Source organism: Dendropsophus ebraccatus, chromosome 15 (genome assembly GCF_027789765.1).
Source record: "Dendropsophus ebraccatus isolate aDenEbr1 chromosome 15, aDenEbr1.pat, whole genome shotgun sequence".
Taxonomy (NCBI): Eukaryota; Metazoa; Chordata; class Amphibia; order Anura; family Hylidae; genus Dendropsophus; species Dendropsophus ebraccatus.
In genome coordinates, this window is record NC_091468.1 from 27,475,533 (window position 1) to 27,495,138 (window position 19,606).

The 19,606-nt window shown below is 45.6% G+C and overlaps 1 protein-coding gene across 2 annotated transcripts; it reads right to left on the reverse strand.

Annotated features, from left to right (window-relative positions):
- Positions 1-1,261: 1,261 nt before the first annotated feature.
- Positions 1,262-19,264, reverse strand: LOC138774486 (oocyte zinc finger protein XlCOF7.1-like). 2 transcript variants are annotated; one of them, XM_069955397.1, is made up of 8 exons: positions 19,183-19,264; positions 11,041-11,194; positions 10,796-10,963; positions 10,587-10,710; positions 10,393-10,490; positions 9,868-9,925; positions 7,398-7,505; positions 1,262-4,176 (listed from the first exon to the last, which is right to left on the reverse strand). In XM_069955397.1, exons 2-8 carry the CDS (start codon positions 11,146-11,148, stop codon positions 2,333-2,335), a joined length of 2,508 nt encoding a protein of 835 aa, XP_069811498.1. In that variant the 5' UTR covers positions 11,149-11,194; positions 19,183-19,264; the 3' UTR covers positions 1,262-2,332. The 2 variants fall into 2 exon arrangements, with proteins under 2 accessions (XP_069811498.1, XP_069811499.1); XM_069955398.1 differs by lacking the exons at positions 9,868-9,925; positions 10,393-10,490; positions 10,587-10,710; ... (1 more) ...; positions 11,041-11,194; positions 19,183-19,264 and adding an exon at positions 7,860-8,010.
- Between the last annotated feature and the right edge of the window lie 342 nt (positions 19,265-19,606).

Here is a 19,606-nt window from a genome sequence, read left to right on the forward strand (position 1 = left end):
ATTCAGTTAAAATGGTGCTCTAAAACCAACGCGTTTCACGCCATGGCGCTTAAAGGGGTAGTGCGGCGCTAAGAAATTATTCACAGAATAACACACATTACAAAGTTATACAACTTTGTAATGTATGTTATGTCTGTGAATCGCCCCCTTCCCGTGTCCCACCACCCCCGCCCGTGTACCCGGAAGTGTTGGTGCATTATACATTACCTGATCCGTGTCGGGCATGTCCTCCATCTCGTGCCAAACGTCATCTTCGGACGGACGGCCGAATCGCTGCCGCGTCATAACTGTGCTCAGCCGCGATTGGCTGAGCACAGTTATGCTCAGCCAATTGCGGCTGATGACGCGGCCGCGTCATCAGCTGCTCAGCCGCGATTGGCTGAGCATAACTGTGCTCAGCCAATCGCGGCTGAGCACAGTTATGACGCGGCAGAGGGGGGACGGAGGCAGCAATTCGTCTGTCCGTCCGAAGATGATGTTTGGCACAAGATGGAGGACATGCCCGACACGGATCAGGTAATGTATAATACACCAACACTTCCGGGTACACAGGCGGGGGTGGTGGGACACGGGAAGGGGGTGATTCACAGACATAACATACATTACAAAGTTGTATAACTTTGTAATGTGTGTTATTCTGTGAATAATTTATTAGCGCCGCACTACCCCTTTAATCATGGTCATGGTAACCATGATTAAGCGCCATGGCGCGAAACGCGTTGGTTTTAGAGCCCCATTTTAACTGAATGAATTAAAAGTTATGTTTTAGCAACTAATCTCTCTACACTCCTTGGAGTGCTGGACCGCACACTTCACTTCTTTGCATCCACTAGAGAACCCACGCCCGGCCGCGTCAGGGATCCGTGCACCCACCCATCCCCCCCAGAAATCAGGGAACCAGCTGTCCACTACCTCCAGGTGAGCTGATCCAACCCTATACTTCTCCACAGTATTGTATATAGAAAGTGGAACTATTGTACCTACATGAGGTTACAGTTTGATGAGCGACCCTTGAGATGATACTTTGTTATGGTTTTGTGAGAGAAAAAAAAAAGTCAAGAGTATTTCTTTGTTTATTTCCAGTTTATTTTGCAGGCCTTGCTGGTTATTAATACTGTAAACCAATAGTGCATTGTAACACCTGATTTATTGCCTTTAACTGGTGTTTTAAATGTAACATTTTTGAAACCTCAACAACAAATTGTAAAAAAAAAAAAAAAAAAAAAAAAAAAAAAAAAAAAAGAGAGAGAATTTTACCTACAACAAAACTTGAAGTCATTATATGTCTATTATAATATCTAAATTTCAAGTAGCATCTTATAAATCACCTCCAGTACAGGTCGTTGTGACGATCATGAGTTTAGTGCAAGGGCAGCTTAGGTCCACTGACATCTGCAGTCATCTGTCGCTGCAAAGGCCCGCTGGGACTTGTGGTACCTGCTTTGTCAATGTTAAAGCAGCTGGAGCAGACCACTGGCCTGGAACACTTTTCTGATACACACAGCAGTAGTAACAGGGGGGCTGCTCAGATATGTGGATGATAGTATCAATTCCCCTGAATAACACCCGAATACAGTGCCCAGCCGATGGTGTTGTGGAGTACATGATATGGGTGCAGGTCAGGATACCGAGAGAAAGGAAAACGAGGTAGAAGAGAAACAGAATATAGCAGGCAACTTTACTTTGTTCAACAGTGATTAAAGCGAATGTGTGTGTTGAAATCCCCTCCGCTCTGTGACGCAGCTCCATTAGAATCAATGAAGCTGCGTCATAGAGGGGCACGGATTTCCTCTCACTGGGGGCAGGTCGGCCCACCTCCAGTGCTTCAGCCCGGGACAGTACTTGATAATAGACCGGCGACATGCGCGGGAACCGTTCCACGGTTCCAAAAAGTTCTATTTGTGTGCAACACTTGAAGCAAATGTACCTGATGGTACATTCGCTATAATGTACACATAGAATCACACCCGTTTAGAAAAAAGTAACATTCTAACTTTATCTCCCCCTCTCACCTTCCTTTAGCTTTTTAGCAACACCAGTTTAGTTTTCTGTGCTGTGATGATGCTTTTTTTTTTTCCTGCTCACATAGCACCTTGCAAACCCGGTGCATCTGTAACCACTTCTCCCTCTACAGTTATGTACTGAGTAAATCATTCTCCAGCTCAGTTCCAGCCTGTTCTGTGCACCAGAACTATGCCATAACACAGAAGAGAGAAGGATGCGCTGTGCTGTGAGTAGCCAAAGGTAAAGGAAAGAAAATCTTGCTTGAGTACTACTGGCAAACAGCATACCCCTGCTCCCAAACCCTTGCATAAAGAGTAAAAAAAAAAAGCTACAACAGCCTCTCACCAGTGTGCTTTCTCTGATGTTTTCTTAAACCTGATTGTGTGGCAAAGCATTTTCCACAGTCTGAACATGAAAAAAGCTTCTCCCCTGTGTGAGTTCTTAGATGTTGCAAAAGATTTGATTTCCTGCAAAAACACTTCCCACATTCTGAGCATGCAAATGGCTTCTCCCCTGTGTGAATTCTTTGGTGGTCAGCAAGACCCGATTTTGTCGTAAGACATTTGCCACATTCTGTACATACAAACTTCTTTGCTCTTGTGTGACTTCTTAGATGATCAAGAAGATTTGTTTTCTTCCCAAAGCGTTTTCCACAATCAGAACATGAAAATGGTGTCTCCCCTGTGTGAATTTTTAGATGTTCCTTAAGGCTTGATTTGTGACTATAATGGTTCCCACATTCAGGACAAAGAAAAGGTTTTGCCCCTGTGTGACTTTTTAAATGTACCCCAAGACTTGATTTCAGAGTAAAACACTTCCCACATTCAGGACATAAATATGGATTTCTCACTGTGTGAGTTTTCTGATGAGTAAGGAGACGTGATTTACTGCTGAAACATTTTCTACATTTTAAACACGAAAACACCTTCTCCCCTGTGTGACTTCTTAGATGTACCTTAAGTTTTGATTTCCAAATAAAACATTTCCTGCATTTAGGACAGGAGAAAGGTTTCTTATGAGCATGAGTTCTTTGATGAATAATAAAGACTCTTTTAGAGAAAAAATGTTTCCCACAGTCTAAACATGAAAAGCGCTTTTCTTCTTTGTGAGTTCTTAAATGAGCTTCAAAAACTGATTTAAGACTAAAACTTTTCCCACATTCTGAACATAAAAATGGCTTCTCACTTGTGTGAATTCTTAGATGTTTCACAAGATTAAATTTATGGTTAAAACTTTTGTCACATTTAAGACATGTAAATCGATTCTCCCCTTTGTGACTTTTTAGATGTTCCTTAAGTTGTGATTTACGAGAAAAACGCACTCTACATTTAGGACACGAATATGGCTTCTCACGTGTGTGAATTCTTTGATGTGAAACAAGAACTCCTTTCAGGCGAAAACCTTTCCCACACTCAGAACATGAGAAAGGCTTCTCTCCCGTGTGAATTCTCTGATGTGAAACAAGATGAACTCTCAGACGAAAACATTTCCTACATTCAGGACATGAATATGGCTTCTCGTCTGTGTGGGTTCTTTGATGTGAAACCAACGTTCCTTTCAGGCGAAAACATTTCCCACATTCAGGACATAAGTAAGGCTTCTCTCCAGTGTGAACTCTCTGATGTGAAACAAGATGAACTTTCAGACGAAAACATTTCCCACATTCAGGACAAGAATATGGCTTCTCACCTGTGTGAATTCTTTGATGTGAAAGAAGTGCTCCTTTCAGGCGAAAACATTTCCCACATTCAGGGCACGAGAAAGGCTTCTCTCCCGTGTGAACTCTCTGATGTGAGACAAGTCGTCCTTTTTGGCGAAAACATTTTCCGCAGTCAGGACATGAATTCTCTCCTGTGTGAATTCTCTGATGATTAACAAGAGTTTTTGCCTGGGTAAAAGATTCTCCACATTCTGAACATGAAAATGGCTTGTCGTGATGGTATAGTCTAATATCGCGCAAAGAAAGTCTCTGTTCATTTCTTTGTTCACTGTTCTGTGATTGGTTAGATAAAGGATTCTTATTACCTGTGGTATCAGTGGATAGATAACTGCTGTGCAGGACTAAGGGACCATTAGGAGTTGTTGGCTTAGCTTTTGTGGCATAGCTATGTTCTATTATATAATACGGATTTACATGGTGTTGTCCATGGGGGTCTTTCATGCAGTCTTCACCTGAAAAAAAAAAACCAACATTTTCATATATTTCCAACCAAAATAACATTTTCTTATTAAAGGGGTACTCTGGCAGGGGGGCATTTTTTGTCCTGGGACCAGGGATGAGGTGGCTGAGGGAAACGACGTCCACTCACCTCCCTGGTTCCAGAGGTGGGTCCTGTATCGCGGCCCTCCGGTCTCCGGCCGCTACCTGGTGTCTGACGCGGGCCCGAGATGATACGTCTCAGGTCCACTCAGCCAGTCAGTGACAGAGGCGAGATCTGAGCGTCGTTTCCCTCAGCCACCTCATCCCCGGTCCCAGGAAAAAAATGCCCCCCCCCCCGCCGGAGTACCCCTTTAAAGGTGATTTCAAGCTAAAATATTGATGGTCTATAACACAGGTGTCAAACTCAGGCCCTCTAGCTGATATAAAACTCTCCTGCCATGCCATGATGGTGTCCCTCATCATAACCAAGCTCTTAAAGGGGTACTCCAGCGGGGGGGGACTATTTTGGGATCTGGCCGGGGAGGAGGTGACTGAGGGAAACGACGTCCACTCACCTCCCCGGTTCCAGTGGCGGGTCCCGTATCACGGCGCTCTGGTCCCCTGCCGCTTCCTGGTGTCTGACGCGGGCTCGAGACGTGACGTCTCAAGTCCGATCAGCCAGTCAGTGACAGAGGCGGGATCCGTTTCGAGTCCGCTCAGATCCCGCCTCTGTCACTGACTGGCTAAGCGTACTTGAGACGTCACGTCTCGAGCCTGCGTCAGACACCAGGAAGCGGCAGGGGACCAGAGCGCCGCGATACGGGACCCGCCGCTGGAACCGGGGAGGTGAGTGGATGTCGTTTCCCTCAGCCACCTCCTCCCCGGCCAGATCCTAAAAATATCCCCCGAGGTTCGATCGCAAGGTCGAAAAGTAGGGGTGAGAGAAGGCACCCTTGACAAGTGCCCCTAAAGAGATGGATCGGGTCGGATAACAACCCTGGAGTATGAACTCTCGCTATGGGATCAGTGTAAAGGCCCCACAAAAAGATCTGAACTACCCAGGATTCCAAGTTTGTTTAGCACTACCCACAGCAAGTCCCACCGAACATTATCAAAAGCCTTCTTGGCATCGAGGGTGAGTAGTGCCTCTCCTGGCTGCGGGCAGTGCCGAACCCTATCTAGAACTGTTAACACCTTCCGGATGTTAGTTACAGCTGCCCTATTACGTTCAAAACCCACTTGGTTATCTTTTACAATATCTGTCAAGAAAGCAGAAAGTCTGTCAACCAGGATTTCTGTATACATTTTAATGTCCTGGTTGATCAAGGAAATAGGGCAGTATGAGCCCAGGTTTAGGGGTTCATTTTAAGGTTTGGATATAACTTTTATATATGCCAACTTGCCACCCACTGAAATAATCCCTGTGGCAAACTTATTATTAAAATGGGCAACTAAATGGGGCGATTTGATCTATGAGAGATTTATAGAATTCCCCGTCCGGTCTGGTCGCCTTACCATTGTGTGCAGATTTAATGACCGAACGCACCACAGCTTCAGTGATATCTGCATTTAAAATTTCCTGCTGTTCTTCCGCTAGCATTGGCAGATGAAGATCATGGAGGAAATTAGATAAGGGACACAGATCTGAAGGGGGTGGGGGAGAGTAGAGAGATTCATAATAACTAACAAGAATTCTAATAATTTCCACTGGGTTAGTAAGTAAGACATCATAGGAATCTTTTAGCGCCAAGACATGGGAGGGAGGGCATTTGGTCCTTACCAACCTTGCCAACAGCCTACCAGCGTCAGCAATCCAAAACAATGAAAGTCCATGTGAGGCACTCAGTCCCAATAAAATGTTATACCTTTATTGAATGCACACAAGTACTAGTGGATTTTTATACTTGTGTGCATTCAATAAAGGTATGAGATTTTATAGGGACTTTCATTGCATTGGATTGCTGACGCAGGCCTAGCAAGCACCTAGGTAAAGAGTGCACCTCCCTACATACCAGAGGAACACTACCAGAACAGGTTTGCATGTGAATAATTTTACAGCATATTTTTTAGTTGATGCGATGAACATTTATATTTTGTACAACAGCCTACCAGCCTTGTTGCCAAAACGGAAATATTCAGCATTCAATATCCCTCCTGTCCAACCATAGCTCATAATTCTCCCTAGCCTGCCTCCATTTATTCCCATTGGTCTCAGAGGGGTCTTGTAGAAGAGTCGTGTAAGCTAACCTAAGGGCTTCACTGGAGGTTTTGAAATAATCGGCTGTCCTTTTTTAAAACTAGACACGTGGGCTAACACCCTGCCCCTTAGGACTGTTTTAACCGTCTCCCAGAAGAGCTGCGGGTTCTCTGTATGTCCACTAATAATAATCATACTCCACCCACCAAGCTTGGAGAAGCTCTCGAAAAGATTCATCTTGGGTTAGGTAAGAAGGGAATATCGAGATATATTCATTACCCTTTGGGTTAGTGGAAAATAAAGTGGGCAGAACTGGAGTGTGATCAGAGATAACAAGATCCTTATGTTCCACCAAGGACACCCTCCTACTCACTAGTGGGCTGGTAAGGATATAGTCAGTTCTGGACCAGGACTGGTGGAATTGGCAGAAGTGCGTGAACTCCCGTTCCGCCGGATGAAATAAGCCCCATACATCTTCCAGACCCACCGGTTCCAGAAAACCTGGAAGAACTCTACCTCTAGACTGGGGAGCAAGAAGAGCTGAAGCTAAACTCTTTCTGTCCTCAATCGGGTTAGCCACTGTATCGAAAACGTCCCTTAATAACTTCCACAGGTTTGGGTCCCCCCCAAGTCTAGCGGCCAGGTCTGCAAAGAAAGGACGGTTTTCCCCATTCGGGGCATAGATATTGTAAATGCTGAAGGTTTCCCCCTGGTGGTCTAAGAGAACATGGGAAAGTTGTCCCTCTGCATCATGAGTATGAGCAGAGAGAATGGGAAAGATTTGTCAATCAATGTAATCACCCCCGCTTTGCCCTCAATTGCGAGAGAAGCGAACACCATGCCCACCCACATCCGCTGCATTCTTATCAAGTCATTAGCTGCCAGATTGGTTTCCTGCAGCAGAACAATGTCCGGGTGGAAACGCTTGAGAAAGCGAAGAATTTGTACACGTTTATGAGGGGACCGCAGTCCCTTTACATTCCATGTAATAATCAAGGCCTTACTAGTTTTAAGAAAGTGGTCGGACTATATGGGCTAAAAAGCATAATGAAATACCTGAAATGTTGGTTGAACCACCAGAGTCTCTGTGAGCAGATGAGGTCGCAGGGCGTCCTGGTCCCCAACCCTGTAAGCTTACCGTAGAGGCATACCAGAGGCGGATGTCTGAAGTAACATAATAAAGCCGGTTAAAACCATGTATATGAAGGACAAACAAATAACACGAACAGAAAAACCAACATCTAACCAAAATACTCTTAAGGATTAGACAGATCTCAGTATCTAACCCCAAATATAGAGTGAGAGACCTCGCTTTTTTCAGCCATCGGTGAGCTTCTCGGAGGCACCTCTAACTATACAAAAACACACCTATAATGACCCAGGGAGGAAGAGGATCTAGCTGTAGGACAAATAAGATAACAAGGGGCGGGAAAACAAAACAAAGAATGTCCCCAAAAAGACCACTCTGAGCATCAGCAAAAAGAAAAAGAAAAAATGCAAATCAGTTAGGTGACATACTGTAGATCTGGAACCTCCTCGGCCCGTCAGGGACTGTCGTCTGCGGCACTGTTCTCGCGGTGAGGGATCTCTGAGCCATTGCGATGAGGGAAGAGCCACATCCCCCCTTTGTGAAGATCGCTGGGAATTCCTCTCTGGAGACTGCAAGGGACATCTAGCCACTCTCTCTGCCTGCGGTGAAGGTGAACATAGGTTCTGCATAGCATCCTCGGCTTTGTGGGGTGAAGTGTAGGTAGACATAGATCCATCAGAGTGAAACACCCTAAGAACAGCAGGGTACTGTATTTGGAACTTTTTCTATGCTGTATACAAGGCCGAACACACCGAGCTGAAGGCGCGTCGTCGCTTAGTTACCTCTGCGAAAAAGTCCTCGAAGATCAGCAGGGGCATGCCTTTCACTTCCAAAGGTTGTCTCCTTGTTCTATAGGCCCGCAGAATTGCTGTTTTGTCATTAAAGTCTAGGAGAGTCAAAATCACCTGTTGGGGCCGTGGGCTGACGTTGTCACGCTGGTCTCCGCGGAAATCGGGGTTGGGGCCCAGACGATGAACAAGCTCCACTCTGCAGGCATGTGGCAGGCCAAGGGCTTTGGGAAATCTCTCTCTCACAGAGAGGCTGCAGATCTGCCGCCAACACACTTTCTTTCACCCCCACAATTCTCAGGTTGTTACGTCTGGACCGATTTTCCAGATCGTCCAATTTATCAGCAAATAGGTCAAAATCTCCCGCCATCTGGTGAATTTTGGAGTGCAAAAAATTATTTTCATCTTCCAGTGCAGCTATACGTTGCTCTGCTGTATCTAATCTGACTTAGTGAGCAGAAATGTCCTCCAGCAGTCTCTGAAAATCTGGTACAATAAGCTTAGTCACCTCTGCAGCCATGTGTTTAAAATCTATAGGGGAGGGAGTGCCAGCTACAGTCTCCTGTGACTGCAGAACTGTTTCAGGGACATCTGGTACCTCTGCAGTATGTGCCTCCTGCTCCCGTTGCGAGCCCTGCTGTTGCGGAGGGCCGTCCTCCAGCGCCATCTTGGCGGTCCCCGAGCCTGTGGCTCTCTCAGCTGGTAGCGGTTTCACTGCACTACGGAGGACGTAGCGGTCCATGGAACGGCTCCCTGGTGTCTCCATGCGGTGCCCCTTCTTCCCCGCTGGTTAGTTGCCAGCTTTGTCTATCAGCTTTGTCTGTCTCCCGGGAGCTCAGCCGCAAAGCTCCTCACATGGCCGCGCCGAGACCGGAAGTTCACCACTGACAGATTTTTAAAGCCAAGGCCAGGAATGGATTTGAAAAGAGGTGAAATCTCAGTTTTTCGTTTATAACCTGTTCCCTGTTTATAGCCTGTTCCCAGCTTTGGCTTAAAAAATCTGTCAGATAAAACTCTCTGTGTTAAGGCACCACTACAGTTTAAATGCCTATCATTGGTGGCCCAGTGGCAGGATCATCTTGTAGCCTATCCATTGTAAAGGCAGCTCGATGCCTCCGATAGGTTTTGGTTTCGGCCATGGCTTAGCGAATGCTACAGCCTGCTGAGATTATGGATCAATGCAGTACTAGGACTAGTTTTTAGTGTCAAAATGTTCAGGCTAGACAACGTTAGCCAAACCTGAAGATCAGCTTTTGATTCCCCGTGGCTGCAAAAGTTGGATGTAGCACTAGGGCTGCTCGGAAAACATGGGATACAGCCAGCCATAGGCTGTATCCATGTTTTACAGGACTCCCTAGGGTGGCATCCAACCTGTGCAGCTGCGGGGAATTAAACGCTGATCATTCGGGTTTGGATAACATTGCCCAACCTGAACATTTTGACAGGTTTACTCAACACTGATTGTTTTTTTTTTTTTTTTTTTTTCAGGGCCAAATGCCCTGTAATGTAATGACCATAAAATGTACAGCAAGACCAAAAAACAGCAACAAGCTGAGGAATTTGGGAGGAATGGCACCCCGCAAACATGGTGCAATCCTGGCCAACCCCTTTAATTAATATATTTACCAGATATATACAAGGCTCTTACCATTCACTGTCAGCTTTTTCATTTTTGTAGGTTGACTCTCCATTCCATCACCACTTTCCTGTAAGGATCACACAATAAACATGAAGACAACAAGAAAAGTTTATTTTATATTCATGCAAACCTCAACAACCCAGTGAGGCCTGACCCAAATTGCCCTAAAAGGAGAACGATCTCCACAAATCTTCATTAGAAAGCAACAACATTTAACCAAACCCCCCAAAATTTCTACAATTTTGCTGCATGAAATGATCTGACATTGAGCTGTTCCTTGGGTAAAGATTTACATCTACTCCACTGAACTTTGCATGTATCCGCACTAAGTATTGATTTATATACAGATATCTAAACGGGAGGAAGTATAAAGCTTAGTATAAAACTTTTTATAAAACCAGAAACCATCTCTACTCACGACCTAACAAGATGACATAGAGCGTACAGTATACTACCCTGCTGCTGAAGGAGTCTAGTATACAGCTTCACTACATTTGTGTATGGAGGATTTACAGGAATCTCAGCTTCATCTACCTGATGGTCCAGGGGGACATGTTGCTGCTCCTCTTTACAATCCTGGGAATATACAGGACTGGGACACCTCTCTGGTGGATTTCTCTGACTGGATTCATCTATAGGAAGTAAACACAGTGACTGAATACATTGTCTATGTGTGATGATTAGCTGATCTGTTCTCTCCTCTACAATCAAGGAAGGTCTCCTCTTACCCAGTGATGTGAGAGGCTGCTGTTCCTCCATCATGACATCTTTGTACAGATCCTTGTGTCCTTCTATATACTCCCACTCCTCCATGGAGAAATAGACAGTGACGTCCTGACATCTTACAGGCACCTGACAAACACAATCATAGCGTCATCCTCCAGACACCTCCCTTGATGTTACTGTATAATGTCCCAGCATTCCCAGCAGTGCTCACCTCTCCTGTCAGCAGCTCAGTGATCCTGGAGGTCAGTTCTAGAATCTTCTTCTCATGTATCAGTGAATGAGGTGGAGGATCTGTGATGGGGCTCTGGGTGCTGTTCCCGCCTCCTGTCACATGGGGAGCCACACACTCACCAGATGTCTTATTCACTACTTTGTAGTCCTGTGTATGGTGAGACACTGATCACTACAGAGAGTCTTATTAATAGAGGTAAGAGTGAAGTCATGTGAAGCTCTCACCTCTCCAGTTATCCAGTAGATTATCTCTATGGTGAGGTCTAATATCCTGGCAGCCATGTGGTTTCTGTCTTCGTCCATCCTTGGCGGGTCATTGATAGGGAGGACCATTGTGCTTCAAAGCAATTCAACTGTGAGAGTCCTGGACCTAAGGAACCTGAGGGTAAAAAAGGAAGATAAAGAGCAAAATCACACTTGGAATAACATCCAACATCTTACATGATCTCATAAATTGGGAATTATAATGAAATTGGAATCAAACAAGAAGAGTGAGAGTCCAGCTCACAAGACCTCACAATCTCTGAGGAAATAGGAGACAAGAAGTGAGGACACTGATCAGAAGAGCTTACAGTCTATGGCCATGTTCACACATTGTGTGAACATCGTCTGTTGTTTGACCTGGCAGAGTCAAACAACGTCCGAGATGCTCACCCGGCCGATATTAAAGTATTGACCAGATAAACACAACTTTATTTAAATTAAAATGCTGGCACATTCGGTTTGTCCGTGCTCCAATTAGCCAAAGCGCACAATGTAAAGTACGGCCGGGAGCTGTACTTTACATTGTGAGAACGGGATGTTCTGTATGGCCGCTGTTCACTGAATAGCGGCCACATAAAATAGAACTGTCAATTATTTTGTGCAGCTGCATAGAACACCGTTCGTAGTGTATACAGTGTGTATATACTACCATACCTCCCAAGTGTTCCTCTTTTGGAGAGACAGTCCCTACTTTTGACCCACGTCCCTCTGTGTCAATTAAAAATGTTGCTCTAGAAAGTGTCTGGTTTATTACTGTATAATAGACCCAAACTTGCATAGTATTCCATCATGTGGTCCACGTTGGATTCTATAAATTAGATTCAGATTAATCATGTGACATTATGGCCCCTTTCACACATCATTTCACACATGAAGTTCATATGGCCTCATACACACATCTGTAGGTGTTACGGATCCATTTTGGAGACATAATCTGTGCCGCAAAGAATGATTAAGCCTTTGTGCGTCCCTGCAAATGGGGACAGTTACTGAAACACATTAGTAATCCTGTCCACAGTTGCGGGTCCGTAATTACAGACAGGGTTATTGATGTGTAAATAGGACCTAAGGATGCAGTCACACATACAAGGATAAGGGAAGAGGGGCCTCTTGTGACCGCTGCAGTGCAGCCACAAGAGGGGAATAGAAGAGGAGATGCCCGACCCGGGTGAGTGTAAGTGTTTTTTTATTTTATATGCTATATGGGAGGGGGAGCACAGGGGGGAGCACACAGCAGGGGTGCTATATACTACTGGGGGAGCACAGGGGGATTATATACTACTGGGGAGCACAAAGAGGGAGTCTATATACTACTGGGGGAGCACACAGCGGGGGGGCTATATACTACTGGGGAGCACACCGCGGGGGGGCTATATACTACTGGGTGAGCGCACAGGGGGGCTATATGGGAAGGGGAGCACACAGGGGGTCTATATACTACTGGGGAGCACAAAGCAGGGGTCCATATACTACTGGGGGAGCGCACAGGGGAGCTATATACTACTGGAGAGTGCACAGGGGGGCTATATACTACTGGGGGAGCGCACAGAGGGGCTATATACTACTGGGGGAGAGCACAGGGGGCTATATACTACTGGGGGAGCGCACAGGGGGGCTATATACTACTGAGGGAGCGCACAGGGGGGCTATATACTACTGAGGGAGCGCACAGGGGGGCTATATACACTTCTGGGGGAGAGCACAGGAGGACTATATATTACTGGGGGAGCGCACAGGGGGACTATATACTACTGGGGCCATGCATGACTTGCCTGGGACCTGTGGAATGAATTCCCCCTGCAGAGGAATGAATAGCAAGTGTATGAGCAGCACTGTGGGGGCTATATCTGGCTGCAGGAACATCAGAAAGGCGCCAAATTTAAAAGAAAGACTGTCCAGAGGGAGCTCTGCCAGGTGGAAAATTATAATTTTTAACTTGTGCCATGAGAGTGACTCTTTAAAATTGCTATCCCGTAATGTATGATGGTAATCCCTTCCCTCGGTTTTGTTTTTACACAGCTTACTTGGCAGTGAAACTTCTGTTATCTTTATTCAGCAGATCAGTGAAATTACAGTGATGTCCAATTCATATAACTTAAAGTAACAAAAAAAAACAAACATGCATATACTGAACAGCATATTCTGACCTCTATCATATTTTCAGTCTATGGACCAGTACAATGGCTCCTTTTTTTACACTGTAAACTGTTTTATTTTATCTGATATCTGACATGACCAAAAAAACCACAGCTACATCCTTGTAATAACAGCACCACCCCCATTCTCAGGTTGTGTGTGGTATTACAATCCAGTTCCATTTATTTCAGCGGAACTGAGCTGCAAAACTGTCTGCACTCTAATTTAAAAACATACTGGCCCAGATGTATCAAATGGTGTAAAATATCACAGCTCAGCTTTCATTTGAGCTGAAAACTGAGCTGCAACTCCCACTTGGACTACTGTAACATCCTCCTCTCTGGCCTTCCATCTAAGGGTGCAATTACATTGAGTAAAATTGGCAGAATTCCCACCTGCCTCAGTGTCCCCCAATATCTCTATGGGAGGGCTTGTACGCTTCTACCTGCTTTTCTCCAGTCTATCCATAACTCTGCCTGACTAACCCACCTCTCCCCTCTTCCAACCTTTTCACTGGCTCCCCATTGCCCAACTAATTCATTTTAAATAGCCTCCGAAATTTTGCCCAAGCCTGCCCCATACTTGGGAACTCACTTCCCCGATACATCAGGCTCTTATCCACCATCAAGCAACCCGAAAACCCATCTCTTCCAACTAGGCTACAACCTACAATAACCCTGCACCACACTGACTAGCTGCCCTTTACCTTCTGTCTCCTTGCCTTACCTTGTAGAGGGTAAGCCCTCGCGGGCAAGTTCATCTATCCCTACATACCAGGGGGCACAGAGGGGGGGAGGGGGGTTAAAACTGATTGGGGGAACAGAGGGGAGGGGTTAAAACTGGGGGCACAGAGGGGAGAGGGGTTAAAACTGATTGGGGGCACAGAGAGGGGAGCATAAAACAACTAAATTGGCGGCACAGAGGGGTCAATAAAAGATTTCTGGCACAGAGGTGGACATAAATCTGATTGGGGCATAGAGGGCGGGGTTAAAACTGATTGGGGACACAGAGGGGGCATAAAACAACTAATTGGGGGTACAAAGTTGCCAATAAAATGTGTCAGAGGAGGGCATAAAACTGATTGGGGGCACAGAGGGGGGGCATAAAACTAAGTGTGGGGAACAGATCTGGCGTAAAACTAATTGGGGTACAGAGGGGGCATAAAGCTATATGGGGGGGTTTATATGGCTCCAGGGGGACATGTATCTCCGTACAGGGGCAGCTATCTGGCAGCAAGGGGACGTGTATTTGGCAATGGGGGAGTGGGCATATCTGACTTGTTTTAGGCCCACCCCCTCTGTGCCCCCAATCAGTTTTAGGCCCACCCCCTCTGTGCCCCTAATCAGTTTTAGCCCCACCCCCTCTGTGCCAGATATATTTTATTGGTTCCTCTTTGCCTCCAATTTTTATAATTTTTTTTGTCTCCTCTTTGTTTTTCAGATCTCTATATCCAGAGCTTCCATATTCCGTGGACTAGATCGATGTTTTGGTTTAATACAACGGTCAATGAGAAGTGTGGGGGTGTTTTTATTTGAATAAAAAATATTTTGCAGTTGTTTTGTCTTGTAGGACAGGGCCATTAAAAGAATTAATTTGATTAATCTGCCCAGAATTTGCTAATCGATTAGATTTTTTTTTTTTATCGATTTTCTTAATCGATCATTGAATGTTGGCAGCAGGCAGGTGTGTTGTTGGAGGCCTCCAGCTGCTGAAGCAGAGTTTGGGGAGGGAGAGCCCCCAGCAGTGTCCTCTGTCCTGCTGTTGACCCGCCCCATAGCTGGATGAGTACACGCATTCCTCTCCTAGCCACACACGCCCCTGGTCTCTGGAGGAGGAGGCCGCAGGGACTGCAGGATAGGGTGACTAAGGCAGAGATGGTAGCATCACTGTGGTTACTGGAGCTATACAGCGGGATTGGGGGGTCTGCACTGTGCTCCACCCATCCCGCTGTACACTTCCAGTAACCGCAGCGATGCTACCATCTCTCTGTCCCAGTCACTCTATCCTGCAGTCCCTGCAGCGGCCTCCTCCAGCGACCAGGGGCGTGTGTGGCTAGGAGGTATGTGCCCTCCTGCCCCATTTCCAGTCACCAAGGTTTTATGAGGCCCCATGCAGTTTTTTTTGCTATGGGACCCCATGACACCTAACTACACCCCTGCCCCTCACCTGTACCTGTACTACTATTACACCCCTCATCTATACCTGTATTACCACTACACCCCTCATCTGTACCTGTACTATTACTACACCTCTCATCTGTACCTGTACTACTATTACACCCCTTATCTGCTCCTGTAGTACTACACCCCTCATCTATACCTGTAGTACTACACCCCTCATCTGTACCTGTAGTACTACTACACCCCTTATCTGCTCCTGTACTATTACTACACCCCTCATCTGTACCTGTACTACTATTACTCCCCTTATCTGCTCCTGTAGTACTACACCCCTCATCTATACCTGTATTACTACACCCCTCATCTGTACCTGTAGTACTACTACACCCCTTATCTGCTCCTGTACTATTACTACACCCCTCATCTGTACCTGTACTACTATTACACCCCTTATCTGCTCATGTACTATTACTACACCCCTCATCTGTACCTGTACTACTATCACTCCCCTTATCTGCTCCTGTAGTACTACACCCCTCATCTATACCTGTATTACTACACACCTCATCTGTACCTGTAGTACTACTACACCCCTTATCTGCTCCTGTACTATTACTACACCCCTCATCTGTACCTGTACTACTATTACACCCCTTATCTGCTCATGTACTATTACTACACCCCTCATCTGTTCCAGTACTACTACACCCCTCATCTATACCAGTACTACTACACCCCTCATCTATACCAGTACTACTACACCCCTCATCTGTACCTGTACTACTACTACACCCCTCATCTATACCTGTACTACTACACCCCTTATCCACTATACCTCTACTACTACACCCCTCATCTATACCTGTAGTACTACTACACCCCTCATCTATACCTGTAGTACTACTACACTCCTTATCCACTATACCTCTACTACTACTACACTCTACCTAGATGCAGGCACAAAAAAGATGTATCCTATATGGGGTACAGAGTTGCCCATATTTAGCAGAACTACTTATATGGGGCTCAGAGGAGGCTTGTCCACTACATGGGGGCACAGAGAGCACTGTTATAGTGAGAAGCAAAATAGAATCTGATGCTGCAAGGAGAAAAATAGAGAATTGTCTAAAATATTTTAGAAATCGTGATTTTATTTTTTGGCCATATCGCATAGCCCTACTTTACAGGCTTTGGAAGCTGTCCCCAGTACCTGGTACTGTGAAGAGCCGGGCACTTACAGATGCCCCTTACCACCCTGGTGTGTAGGGTCTCCCCATTTCCCTAACCAGCCATGTAAATAAAAGTGTCAGCCACCTAACTGCAGCATATTAGCTGAAAACCAAGGAATGGATGAATTATGGTAGGAACGTTGGAAAAGATGGATTGGATAACATGCCCAAAATAAAATCTATACACTAACTTACATACAGGCCCAGTCATTACACCTGCTATAGAGTGCTGTACAGGCCCAGTCATTACACCCGCTATAGGGTCCTGTACAGGCCCAGTCATTACACCTGCTATAGGGTGCTGTGCAGGCCCAGTCATTACACCCGCTATAGGGTCCTGTACAGGCCCAGTCATTACACCTGCTATAGGGTGCTGTGCAGGCCCAGTCATTACACCCGCTATAGGGTCCTGTACAGGCCCAGTCATTACACCCGCTATAAGGTGCTGTACAGGCCCAGTCATTACACCAGCTATAAGGTGCTGTACAGGCCCAGTCATTACACCAGCTATAAGGTGCTGTACAGGCCCAGTCATTACACCCACTATAAGGTCCTGTACAGGCCCAGTCATTACACCCGCTATAAGGTGCTGTACAGGCCCAGCCATTACACCAGCTATAAGGTGCTGTACAGGCCCAGTCATTACACCTGCTATAGGGTGCTGTGCAGGCCCAGTCATTACACCCACTATAAGGTCCTGTACAGGCCCAGTCATTACACCCGCTATAAGGTGCTGTACAGGCCCAGTCATTACACCCGCTATAGGGTCCTGTACAGGCCCAGTCATTACACCCGCTATAAGGTGCTTTACAGGCCCAGTCATTACACCCGCTATAAGGTTCTGTACTGGCCCAGTCATTACACCTGCTATAGGGTCCTGTACAGGCCCAGTCATTACACCCGCTATAGGGTGCTGTACAGGCCCAGTCATTACACCCGCTATAGAGTGCTGTACAGGCCCAGTCATTACACCTGCTATAGGGTCCTGTACAGGCCCAGTCATTACACCCGCTATAAGGTGCTGTACAGGCCCAGTCATTACACACACTGCAAGGTATATTAGCCCACTTGGATTTAGTATTATTTCAAGTGGGCTAATGTACTAGATATATCTGCCCATTTTGGAGTCCATTAGCCGACAATAGCTTACTTAGGCCAGTTTTGCACGTACCGTATCACAGTGGATCTTATGCTGTGGGCCCGCATCAGAACTCTGTGGCGCCAAAGATTATCTTGCCGGTACTGCAGTACTGGCCGGGATGATCTGTTAAGTAACCGTCCGCTCTGTGACCCGGCCGGGTCACGGAATGGCCGGTCTCTTACGCCATGTGAACATGGCCTTAGAGTGAATAAGCTATTTCCAAGTGGATCTATGTACCTGGTACTTCTGCTCACTTGGAAATGGCTCATTCAGTGTGAGCAGGTGTACCAGGTACATAGATCCACGTTATAAAAGAGCAGATGTACTGAGTACATGGATTCACTTGGATTTAGCATCCTCATACTTGTTATTTCCAAGTGGATCTATGTACCTGGTATATCTACTCACCGTGAATAAGCTATTTCCAAGAGGGCAGATGTACCAGGTACATTGATCCACTTTCCAGCTAAATCCCAAGAGTGATAAGGACCTGAGCAGTATGACACCCTTAAATTGTATAGGAGATGGAAAAGATCCTTATCAGGCATGGAGAATAGCCAACTGTATGTGATGCGGCTAAATCCTATGAGTGATAAGGACCTCAGCAGTATGAACCCTCTCAGTATATAGGAGATGGAAAAGGTCCTTATCAGGCATGGAGAATAGCCAACTGTACGTGAGGAAGCTAAATCCTATGAGTGATAAGGACCTCAGCAGTAGGAACCCTTGATGCACAATCAGTATAGATAGGAGTATATTTATTGCACGATATTACGCCAGTCATGCGCGATGTGGTGCAGTAATTATCCATGATTATATAATCATGAACAGCTGGTTCAGGACGTTTGGACCCTGATGCTGCCGCCATTTGCACTGTTTCTGCACTATTGACTTATTAACATTGATTTTTAACAATTTCAGAAAATAACAAATTAGTGTTGTTTATTTTTTTTTTAAAAGAAAAAAAGTATACTGCAGTTTTGATAGAATGCTGAGCTCCTTCCTGAGAATGGACGTTATCCCTCACTGTGAAACAGCTTATTACTATGTTAGATCAGGACCTAAATGATAGGGAACAAACTGGTCCTTACAGATGATAGAATATAGACAACTCCTACTGAGCCGGCTATTCTCCTATTCTGCTGAGGACCTGGTCCTTATGGCTAATGGACTTTAGCCACATCAGTGTGAGCAGGCTAAGTTCTATGATTGTTCAGGACATGACCACTAGGGGGCAAAAAGGTCCTTACCACTCATGGGAAATAGCCAGCTCACACTGAAGGGGCTATTTTCCATGCTTCATAAGGACCAGGTCCTTATGGCTCATGGACTTTAGACACAACCAATCTATAATAAGAATTGGTTGCTATGGGCAGTTTACACCCCTTGATAAATCTCCCCTCTATGCTTTCCCTGTCAGGGTTTAGAAACTCACCTCTTTTTTTTTTTTTATAAGAAAGTGACACCAGCTACTCACCTGATACTACGATGCATGTGGTTACATTGAGACTTTTCTGTAGACATGAGATCCTAGTAACTACAGGACCTTTGATGATGTCATCATCATGTGACCAGTCACATGACGAGAACAGTGTAGAACTCTTCCTGTCATGTGACCTCATTGAAGGTCCTTTAACCACCAACATTTACAGCATGTCAAACCTATTAGTCAGCTGCGTGTTACCTGTATTGTCATTTGTTTTGTTAGTTTCATCCTTATTCCGGGAGTTTTAGGTCCTAGAGACGATTTTGTACAGATTACATCGCTGATATTTCCTCATAGATTTTTTTTTGTCAAATTGTTTTATAAAAGTTTTCAAAACGAGTATGATACAAACAAGCGCCACAAAGACGCTGAGATGGTACAAACAAGTACAAAGAGGATAATGATTACGGTACCA

Bases quoted from the DNA above. Each gene is read 5' to 3' on its own strand.
- LOC138774486 (XM_069955397.1), bottom strand. From the start codon at position 11,148: ATGGTCCTCCCTATCAATGACCCGCCAAGGATGGACGAAGACAGAAAC. The intron at 9,926-10,392 runs GTAGATGAAGCT...TGATCCTTACAG, and splicing joins ATGTCCCCCTGGACCATCAG to GAAAGTGGTGATGGAATGGA. The intron at 4,177-7,397 runs GTATTTCATTAT...TTTTTTTTTCAG, and splicing joins TGGTTCAACCAACATTTCAG to GTGAAGACTGCATGAAAGAC.